Source organism: Numida meleagris, chromosome 19, assembly GCF_002078875.1.
Source record: "Numida meleagris isolate 19003 breed g44 Domestic line chromosome 19, NumMel1.0, whole genome shotgun sequence".
NCBI lineage: Eukaryota > Metazoa > Chordata > Aves > Galliformes > Numididae > Numida > Numida meleagris.
In genome coordinates, this window is record NC_034427.1 from 13,893,143 (window position 1) to 13,904,716 (window position 11,574).

General features: G+C 48.3%; 1 protein-coding gene and 1 long non-coding RNA gene across 2 annotated transcripts; both read right to left on the reverse strand.

Annotated features, from left to right (window-relative positions):
- Positions 2,225-5,506, reverse strand: SNAI1 (snail family transcriptional repressor 1). Its single transcript, XM_021416797.1, has 3 exons — positions 5,321-5,506; positions 4,138-4,647; positions 2,225-3,192 (listed from the first exon to the last, which is right to left on the reverse strand). The coding sequence occupies exons 1-3, from the start codon at positions 5,397-5,399 to the stop codon at positions 3,011-3,013; spliced, it is 771 nt and encodes a 256-aa protein (XP_021272472.1). The 5' UTR covers positions 5,400-5,506; the 3' UTR covers positions 2,225-3,010.
- Positions 9,629-10,768, reverse strand: LOC110408222. The gene is made up of 3 exons (XR_002444225.1): positions 10,612-10,768; positions 9,882-9,989; positions 9,629-9,662 (listed from the first exon to the last, which is right to left on the reverse strand). It is a non-coding gene; the product is annotated as an uncharacterized LOC110408222 (long non-coding RNA).

An 11,574-nucleotide genomic window follows, 5' to 3' on the forward strand; every position in this document is an offset into this window, starting at 1 on the left:
GCCCCTCCAAGTGTGTGGAGCCAGCATGGCCAGGCCCTGTGCTCTGGTACCAGGGGAGGCTGCCTGAATCCCAGCTTTGAGAGCATGGAAACCATAATGCATTGCAGATGGTCACACAACATGGCCATCAAATGCTGCATGCAGCCAGCTCTACCTGCATGGGATGCAACTTTACAGTGTGTTTATTTCCTGTGGCATTAAAGCAGGGTGGGGAAATAACAGGGGAAAACTGCTGAGGCTTTGTCATGAACCCTTTGTCTTTACCACATGCTGCCCAGGCGAGCGCACAGGACGGGCAGGGATGGAGGGCAGGAATCATGCTGCTGCTGATGCTGCAGCACATCACTGCTGCCAGGGCTGCTGCTCAGAGGACTTCCTCCTGGAAGTGAAATAGAAAATTGCAGCTCATCGTAACACCCAGTTCCAGGGGCAATTCTTCATCATGAAACCTTGTGATGCAGTGGGGTCACAGATCCAGGCACACCCCAGGTACATGGGGTAGCCCCACGCTGCATGACCCTGGAGCAGGGACAGCCTGGCTAAAGCAGACAGACAGAGAAGACACAGCCTCAGCCCAAGCGCCAGTGTGCTGCTCTTTTGTGATTCAGAGCAGGCAGCAGTACATTTTTCCCCCATGTTTTAAGGCTGCATTTATGTTTGAAAGCCAGCAGGATTTGCTGGTGGGAGCCCAGGCTGTCCACCCATTTCATACCTTCCCTCTGAAAGCACTGCATCCCAGCCAGCCTCCAGACAAAGCACAACTGGGAGCAGCAAAGCTAAGAATGAGGCTGGCCGCAACACCACTGCCTGCCCAACCAATATTCATCGCACTCCATAGAAGCAGGGCTGGCAGGACTCCCTGCATCCATGCCAGCCCCAGTGAGGCACATCTGAGCAGGGATCGCATGGTGTGGCCAGATGCATGCTGCCAGAGAACCAAAGGATTTGGCCCAATGAAAGATGTACAGAGCTCACAGCGGAGCCTCCTGGCTGCAGGAAGGGCTCCGTAGCTCTGTGCTCCCTGGTTGTCAGCCCCTGAGCCCTCCTTCCCAGCTCCTGCAGGTGGTCCTTGCTCTAAATTGGTCTTTTTAAAACTGTTTAGCTGCTTTGGAGAATCCAAGATTTTATGGATGGAAAGCTGAAAGTAATTAGTGCCCTTCCCCCATTTCCTGTTGGGAAAAGGAAGAAAAAAGCACACACGAGAACAAAACCCAAAACTTCCTGCCCTGCTTAATAATAAAGTAATGAGTCGGACGTGGCTGGGAAAGTCAATTTATACTGGGTGAGCTCTTAATTAAAGAAGAGCCAAGCAGCAGTTCTGCTCCATTTTACAGCCCCACGCATCTTCCTGCTCCACCACAGCCCCTGGGAGCTGGGTGAGACAGACACGAGTACTGGGGCCACTGCCTCCAGGACAAGGGGGCAGCTGCTCAGTGCCCTGCTGGCAACCATGTGCTGGAGATGGCACCAAGGGAGCATGGGGTGAAAGGGCCAACACTGAGCCCCCTGAGGAGGTGAGTGGGAAGGGTGATGAGACTGTGTGCCCCAAATTCTGGGCTCAGGGAGGGGGCTGGAGCACAGGAATGGCTTTGTTATGGAAAATCCCAGAGATGGGCACCAGGGGCGTCCTTAGAGCACCTCACCCCTCTTGGGACAGCCCCATCCAAAGGCTTTTTGTGACAACGGGATGTCAGCCCCATGGCTACACTACCTGTGCTGGATCACCAAGTCACCCGCTTATGTCCTGGTGGTCCCCAAGGCTGTTCCCATGGGGAGTCTCAGGGCACAGCAGGTACTCCCCACTGCAGTCCCACCAGCAGCCCTCTACCTACCCATGTCTCTGCACAGCTCCCCCTTCCCCCAGCCCCGCATGGTTGCAGGAACTGACTCAGCCTACCTTTTCCTTCCCCAAGAAGCAGCTGTGCCACAGCCCCTGCCGTGCAGCAGCACTTGTGGTTCACCTGCAGCCAGCACGAGGAGCAGAACTGCTGGGTCCCCGCACCCCACTCCCCAAACAAAACCCCTGCACCGTGCTCAGCTTCAGCTATGCATTCACCCCAAGCACACAGAGAACCAGATTATAAATTAACCATTTTATTGAATATCAATAAACTGTATATAATTATATAAAAGTTTTATCAGTACAAAATCACGGCACAAAAATATAAATACCAGTGTACCTTTGAAACGTAAACATCCTCTTTGTTATGATTCTGTAAAAACAATGTCCAAAGAGACGCATTCAGGAGGCACCTGTCAATAACCATAAATAGCACTTCTGGCACACACCTGTCGGTGGGCAGCCTTTGGACAGGCCACCATTGTATCAGCTGACAAGTGCCGGCTATTAGTCACAGTCCTCTTTGAAAAGCAGTTGTTAAGAGTCATATTAACAGGTGCTTGAGTGCATAGCTGCTCTGTAAACAGGATTCTTGTTTGAAATAGCTACCAATGCCTTTTATGGACACCGTTAATCTTGTAGGCATTGCAAATTGTCATTGTGCTGGGGAGAAGCAGCTGCTTCACAACTAATGTGATACTGTATTATTGCATAGTTACATCTTCTACTGGCAGCTTATATACAATCGAGGCAGAGGGAAAGAGGTTGTGTTAACACTTTGTCCTTCATTAAAGAAAATATGAGTTCTTAGAAATTACCAAGTGGTTGTGGTAAAAAAAGAGAAAAAAAGAAAAAAATAAAAGCAACCCCCAGAGCTACGCAGTTGCAATGCCCAACACTGGTGACATGCCAGGGTGCAGTGCCACCTGCGAGGTGCTGCTGTGCTCCAGGCCTCATGGTGTCACCCATGGGAGTCCACCCTGCACCCAAAGATGTCCGAATGGGAGCAGGATCGGGCCTTGAGGTTGCACAGGAGCACAGGATGAGGAGCATGCATGTCTTGTGGCTGTGTACGGTCCAAGATGTGTGGCAACGGCAGCACGGAGGAAACTAACTCCTACAAACACTAGGTACAATACATGTATTTGCATGGAAAGGGAGTGCTGGTCCTCAGTGTGCCCCTGAGCAGCCCGTCTCTTCGTGCTTGTGCAGCAGCGACATGCGGGAGAAAGTCCGGGAGCAGGTTTTGCACTGGTACTTCTTTACATCTGAATGGGTCTGCAGGTGGGCGCGCAGATTAGAGCGGTCAGCAAAGGCCCGGTTGCAGTGCGTACAGGAAAAGGGCTTTTCACCTATGAGACAAAGAGAAACGTTCCCAATTAACCACTGCATCAACACACGGGGAATATCAAAGAGCAAGCCATTCATTAGCCAGCAATCGTGTGAAAAGGAGTGCTCGCAGCATTATTGGGATGGAAAGCGGCGTGGGAAGGGCTGCATTCAACGAGCAATGCCTCCAGTTTGGGAATTTCCTACTCAGAAAAATCCCTCCTTGAGCAATGACGCCAGAACCATTTGCGAGAAGCAGGGCAGCTCCCGCACGGTGAGGCCCAGTGAGGCCCCACCACAGTGTCATAGAGCTAGGGCTGAGCATGGCCCTTTCCTCCCCCCACCCTGCGCTCCCCCTTCTCTCTCCTGGACACGTTGAAAGGCCCTGGCCAGGCTGAATTCCTTTCAGACTCTCTTGGAGGAAACGAGTGTGCATGCTCAATTTGGAAAGCACAATCAAGTCTTGCCAGCTTCCTTCAGCCATCGTCTTTAGTACACTGAGAGGGTGTGAAATTAGTGCCAAGGAACCATTACACCATCCCAATAGCACCACAAAGGATGCTCTGGAGATGCTTTGTGGGCATGAGGAGGGTTGCAGCTGCGCATGGCCCCAAACAACAACAGGTGCATGAGGCAGCTGCCAGCACCTGCCTGTAACACTGGGACCACGGGTTGCAGAGCTATGGGCAATGCCAGGTGCCGTGGCCCTGGGGCAGAGGCCATGGTGGTGGGCAGCAGGGCTCTGCGCATGGAGTTGCACAGGACTGAGCATCCCAGCGCAGCACAACAGCCCCAGCTTCCAGGCACAGATTCCCAAGCTGGGCCTTGACTCCATGCTCAGTTCCAGCCAGGATATTTAAAAAGATGTGCCCATATCTTCCAAGATAACAGCCTGGCAGCTGATTTGTTTTGGGCTGGGATCAGGGAAACAATAAGGGTGGGAGGAGAGGGCCGAGTAGCGCTGTTACCAGTGTGTGTGCGGATGTGGCCCTGCAGTAACCAGGGCCGGGAGAAGGCCTTGCCGCACATCTTGCAGACACAGGGCAGCGTATGGCTCCGGATGTGCATCTTGAGAGCCCCCAGGCTCACGTACTCCTTCTCGCAGTACTTGCAGCTGAAGGATTTCCTGGTCTGAGCATCACAGTGCAATTGCTTGTGCTTGGAGAGCCCAGCGAAGGTGGAGTAGGCCTTGGCGCACTGGGCACAGCGGAACCGCTCAGCAGCAGCAGGGGCCGAGGCCGGGCTGGGCGGCCCCGAGCTCTTGCCCTCATCCTCCTCACTGGAGAGTGTCGTCAGGTCCAGGGCTGGTGCCGCATCGCCTGGTGCCTCTGCCTCGGTGCCCAGGCCGGCTGGGAAGAGGCTGGAGAGCAGCCCCGCATCCCACACCAGCGGTGGGTAGTAGGCACCGGGGCCCAGCACTTCGGGTGGGGGGATGACAGACAGGGTGCACGTCTCATACAGCAGCGGGGCAGCCAGCACTGTAGGCAACAGGCAGCACTCAGTGGAGCACCCACCTCCTAAGAACAGGGGGCATAAGGACCCCAGTCCACCCCACTGGGAATGAGGGGACTCCAACCTCTCATTAGGAATGGTGGGGAAAGGGATCCCAGATTGTCCCACTGGAAATGGAGGAACCCAACTCAACGCACCGGGAACGGGAATGGGGGTACAAGGGGACCTCAACCCACCCCACAGTGGGTTCTGCGCCCATGGGAACAGGGTCCTCCATCCCACACCATGGCGCTACATGCCCCACCCCAAGGCAAAGGGACTCAACTGCATCTCATAGGCACCCCCATGCCCTAACCCACCCCGGAGCCAGAGGGACACGGGGACCCCAAACCGACCCCGAGGATCCCAAGCCCACCCTGCGCAGCACACTGCCCACCCCGGGCCAACATGGAAGCACTCCACGGAGCGGGGCACCCCGCTCACCCCAGCACAGGGCGATAGTGGAAAGGACAGCGCTCCCCCAGGGGTCTCTGCCTACCCCGAGAATGCTCCGCTCCTCTGCCCACCCCGCGGGATGCTCCTCGTGGTAAAGGAGCGGAACGAAACAAAACCCCACAGCCGCACGGAAGGGCAGCGCACCACTCCACTGCTGGAGGGAGGGCAGCCCCCGCCCGCGAGGCGCCTCGGCTCGACACTCACCGGTCTGGCTCTCTAGCTCGCTGTAGTTAGGCTTCTTGCTGGCCGAGAAGTGCTTCTTCACCAGGAACGAACGTGGCATCGTGCTGGCCCGGCGCCACCGCCCGCTGCGGAACCTCCGCCTCTCAGCGGCCGTTAATATGGGCCCGGGGGTGCACAGGGGGGCGAGGAGGGCGGTGCGGGGCCGCCCCCCAGGCCCGGAGCCAATGGGGCGGGCGGGGCGGGCAGACTACAGGTGCCGGCCCCAGGCATCGCTGCTGCCGGCTCGTGAGCGTCTGGGCTGGGAGCGGGGTGCACAGCCGGGGTTTCTGGGTCCAGAACCCCCCGCCCTCTCCCACTGCTCCCTGCTCAGGGGCTCACAGCCACCTGCGCCTCCCCGACGTTGCCAGCGAACACCGGGATGCGGGCGAAGCCGGAGAGCTCTCCTGCCCCGGGGCATGGCTCCCGGCACCTGCTCGGCGCCAGCCTGCTTGACCGCAACCCGCTTCGAACGCAGAAGTGGGAAGCGCGGCAATGCGGTCCGCAGCTGCGGCTCGGGGGCTGCCGCTCCCCACCTCGGGAGAAGGCGGTTGGCGAATCCTCCCGAGCCCCGACTCATCCCTGCCTCGTTCCTCCTTTGCTGCACATCGTCGCGGGCTGCTCGCAGGTGCTTCTCCCCACTTCCCCCCACAGCGGGCGGCAACGCGCTCCCCAGGGCCTGAGCCGGCGGACACGGCCCGGATCAGCGGGGCCGGGCGCTGCCTCTCGACGGGCCGAGTTCTCCCCCTGCCGGCAGCCGGGTGGGACCGCGGACCACGGTGACGCGCAGCCCCCAGCCGCGACCCGCACGATGTAGACCCCGAAGGTGCTCCTTGACGGCCTCTTCAGATAAAAGCTCACCGCCACCGCCCTGACAACCAGGGGAGAAGGCCATCGCTCAGTTGGCTGCCGGTCACGTTCGTACAGCTGCCTCACTGCTTTGCGGCTGCTTCAGAAAGGAAAGCACTTTTATTCTCCTGACCCCATTTGCCTCAATCCTTTTCATCTTTTCAAATCTTTCACTGCAAACAAGCATCAGAAAACAACTTTGAAAACAGCAGCTGAAAGTTTCTGAAGGCTGCCAGCTGGGTGGACCTGGTAGAGCAATGCCTGCACAGACCCCAGACTTCTGCCCATGAGAGATTAATCCTCCTCCCATCCATCTCACCAGGGAGCATCCCTATCTGCCCCAAATCCCTGCCATAAATCTGCTAGGTTTTGCTTCACGGACTCAGGACAGATATTGCGAAGCAGGCACCAGGAGTACTTGGAATATACTGTTAATGCTTTATTACAGACAGGGTCCTTTACAAGATGAGATTGATTGCTGTAATTGCCTAAAGCAATCAGCATCACTTCACCTGCAATTAATACTGACCTCAATTTAGCTGCCTGATTAAGGCCAGTGTTTGACCACAGACAGATTCATAGCAAAAAAACCCCCGAAAACCTACAAAAGAAACCCCCTGAAACACATGCCTGTCTCTGCCCATTCTGTCCCCCTTCCTATGTGCTAATTTCCCTCTTTCTAATTCCCAGTGCTAGACACTAGGAATTTCACAGGTTGAAGGCAGCCCAATTGCATTATCATCAACAGTGGGCCCTGGGACTTGCTGCAGCCACAATACCAGCTGCCGACAAGGTGGAAGCAGCTCTCCTGCAGGGGTACTTCAGCAGATTCAGAAGCCAGAATTAGCTTGTTCTGTAGCTTTTTTTAGTGATGAGTTTCTGCACGCAGATGAGATGAATCAAGGTTAAGCACGTGTCTCTCACCAGTGTCTTCCAATTAATGAGCAAATACCACTGAGACATATCACTGTTTGTAAACAAGTTTGTATTTGTTAAGTTGATCAAGTCAGCAGCAGAGAGACACTAAGCTCATCAGCACTTAAGTGGAAAACTATAGTTCAAGTTCTCTCTGAGTGCCTGCATGGATGCTTATCACAGCACAGATACCAGCACTATAAATTCCACTGTTACCAAGCTATGAGGTGCCAAAGCTTCACTTCTTACTCATACACAAATTTAATCAAAACTCAAGTAGACCTGGTGTGCATTTTCCAGTTTGAGTTTGTCCAATGCATGAAATACTTCCTTGCAAGTTGAAGCAAGTCAAAGCCAAGATGCATGGCCAATGAGCAGAGGTCTGTACAGACACCGGATGATCACAAGGCCTGAGCAAACATTCTCACCCTTCAGGGCTGAAAGACAATCGTCACCTTCTTGTTTCACAGGCACTGGAAACAAAGTTGAAGTCTCTCTGTTTTTTCCCCAGTTTCTATTATGCTCCCTGGAGCTTTACACAGCAAAAAGAACTGTTTTGGAGAGGTGCTAAGATGAAGCGTACGGATCATGAGGAAGAAATGACAGAAGCTGACATGAAAATATAATTTTATAAATTAAATGAACTTTATTTATAACTTGTCTTCAAAATTCAAAAAACTCAACAAAGTAATTGCTCAGAAGCTTCTAACTGCTCCTTAAACATTTAATCTAAATTGGATGGAAGTGCACTTAAAATAGCAGCAGAAATCTAGATTCAGGTCAACTTGCACCACAAAACTCCATCCTAGCCAGAACCTAGAAATCCCCACTCAACCACCAACGCAGTCATCTTTTCACAGATCAAGCATTAGAAATAACCAACTCCAAAACAAAGTACTTTTCCCCAAAGTGCTGTGAGTATTTTTGCTAACACTGAAAGTCTTTTCACCAAGCAGACACTTAAGGCTGGGTCCATAACTAGCCTGTTCCAAGTTTGGGAAAACATACTAAAACCAAGTTAAATATGTTAGAGGTCGTGCTGAACACAAAGTTTAATCAAGAGGTTTTAGCTGGGGTACATTTCATAAGGGTAAGGCTATGCCGTGGTCTGCAGGGTATGAAGATATTATTTGTCAAATAAATTAGTAAGTACTCAATTCTGTGGTGGTACAGGTCCACTGCTCCAATTAAGTATGCCAAGTTAAATTAGACAAGACACTTCAGCACTACTCTGGTTTACAGGTTCTGTTCAAGTGTCTCAGATTGCTAGATCTCAGCATCATGATTGTGCAATTAAAGTGTTAAAAGGAAGCTCTATAGTGAAAGTGTACAATTGAATATCAAGTATCCATTTTCCATGCCAGGGAACAGTCATCCTGCTTTCTTGTTCATATTTTACTTTTTCTTTGAAAGCTATACCTGCAAGCTATATGTATCATATATTGAAAACACAATCGAAGAACAGCTTTAGCAACATTAAAATGAAGAACAGAAATTCAAAATGCTTCTTAAAATCTGTAATGCAGAAAAGTAGAGCTGTGCAAGTGCCATGGAATATAAGTTTTGCTTCCAGTTTGCCTTGAGGGATGGAAAACTACAAATACATGTATTTAAATGAAAATTTTCATATAAGGCAGAGATATTGAAAATTTTTCTGAATTCTCCTATGAGCATAATGCTTAAGAACCCTAGAAAACCAATTTCTAAAAAACACTAATTGAACCACAAAGCCGGCAAATATGATTAATATTTGCTACAGCAGTTGAACTAACACAGAAGTTTTATTTTCCAAGCTTGAAATTATGGTCAAAGTGTGGAACAAAATAATAATCCGGTGTTGAACTAAAATATTGTGAACTAGTTTCTTACATCACTGCAAACATCTGCTAGGGAGGATTGTAGTTTGAAGACTCAAACTAAAAACTTGTTTTCCACATAACTGAGAGACTGCCTGTAAGAGTTCATATACTGTTAAGCTTGAAATCACAGGCATCAGAGGCCACTTTGAATGAGAATTGTTCTGACAATTACAGTTAGCACCTGGAGGTCTCACTTAATGAAAATAGATACAAATACACCTTTTATACTATCACTTAAGAAATGTAAACAAGATTAGGAGGTGAGATTTACGAACTAGTTCAGACCATTCAGTCTGGAATAATTCTGCTTTTAGAGTCAAACAAACACAACTGGAAAAAATAACTCATCAGAAAACAGGCATAGGTGAAGGGAAAAAAAAAAAAAAAACAGTCTCCTCCATGCTGACCTACAATTAAGCTTTGTGTGAAGCAAATAAGAAAATTAAACTTATGTGGTTAACAGAAGACCCAGTGATACAGAAATATCAAACAGGGATTTGAAACCAAGACAGATTAAAAAGTCTTCCATATTTCTGGATGCCTGAGCTCATCTTGGGATGTACAGGGAGAAGCGCAAGGATGCTGGACACTTCCCCTCCATGGAAGCTTGGTTTGACAGTTAGTCTTTCACTTTTTTTTTATTTATCCCGCAAAGAACGCATCAAAACCTGTGCCATCATATCATCTTCATCAGCATCATAATCCTATGAACAAAAGGTACAGAAATTCTTTTACTTTAACAGTCATGGTGGTTAACATAACACAAAAACAAAAAACAGCTGCCTCATCCTCTAACTTGCCAATAATCCAATTTCTCTCATGATATCATCTGCATAAATTAGATTTCATAGTAGTGGCTATGTAAAAAGCTGTTTTTTAAGAGTCATCAGGGTCATGTGCTCCAAGGGTGAGAAAACACATACCACAAAAGTATCATATGAAAACCGGTGTCGTCTTTGAAGGTGCTCCATGAAGTTAGCACTCCTGTAATTTGGATCTCCCCATGGCATTGAGGCACAAATTGGGCAAACCTTGAAGAAAAAATAGAAAGCCAATTAAGCCCCAACAGTTAAGTGCTTTAACATTTAAACTATGAAGGACAGAAGAGAGGCAGTGTGGAAGACTGAAGTCTTAGATTTGTAATGATCACTATTCTCTAAGCAAAGCGATGTCGATTACTTTGCTGGGCCATTCAGCATTCGGGTTCAACAGAGGTTTTTATGTAAATTAATTCCTCAGGCCTCTGAATGAGAATGGTTTTGTCTTCTCTCTACATACTGGAGATGAGAATCAGTCACAGCTGTTTGCTTTAGAAGATCTCAAACTTCATTAATCAGCAACAAAGAAGTTTCCTTGATCATCTTCTCTCCATTATTTTTTTTCTTAAATAAATTCCGAATTCCTAAGAACTTTAAAAACAAATGAAGGTTTCTAACTCAGTTAGAAGTTTTCCAATACCTTTTTACAGGAAATGGAGTATCAGCAGATAAAGACTACCAGAAATAGATACTTTTTTTTCCAATCATTATTCACAATGGTTTATAATATCTTATTGCTGAGAATAGCACAGAGAAAACTAACACTTTTTTTTTCAAAATTACATCGCATTATTTTTATCTTTATTACTGTGCCTGATGTACTTTGAATGCCTACCATTTTTCAGATATGAGGTGGATGCGAAGAAGATGCAATCTGACTTTAATAGAAGCAATTACAAATATGTACTAAACTTCAAGCAGTAAGTCTCCAATTCATTGTTTCAAAGGGATTTAAGACTAGACTTCATTGCAATTCTTGCACCAAGACTTTTTATTACCACTTGTCTTGCATCCATGCTGTGCAATGTTTTGCAGTGTTCAACTAGTCCTTCTTGATCAAAGTTTTTCTCACTGCAGTATGGACAAGGAAAGGTAAAGCGATTTGGGAAGTTCCTGGTTGAGGGGGAAAAAAGATGAGATGTACTGTCATATTAGTTAAGTCAAAAGCACAAAAAGATAATCATTTTAGAATAGTTTAAAAGATTTTGAATTCGCTACTCAGAAGTTATCTTATTAGCTACTAAGAATAAAAATTATTCAAAACAATAATCTTATTCCAGGCAATTAAGACAAGCAAATTTAAAGAATAATCTTTTAAATTCTTAATGACATCTTAAGGAAATCTTCACATCATCCATTTTTACACACAGGTATTTCTTCTACAAATGTTATAAATGCCATTTATCACCTTCTTATATTTTTTTACTTTTTAAGCACACAGGGTACCTATCACCCAGTATAGTAAAATGCAGGTTAGCATGATACACTCAGCTCCAAATTACCGTCATTATAAGTTACTACAATCAAGAGACAGAAAGACAGCTATTATTAAATAAGGAGCAACTTTTACCAAGTACTCCAACCTTGTCTTGTGCAAAGACTGCACAGAGAAGGAGAACAGTTTGCTTATGTGCAGTCAGTTGCAGGATTAAGGCTTATTTTTAACAGCGTGAAATAATTAATAATAAAAACAAACTGAGCAAAGAGGGGAAGTCCGCTTTAACAGTAAAATTATAGCTTGCATGAAACACCATAACGCAGCGTTAGTTTTGTTTTTTGTTTGTTTAAAAAAAAAAAA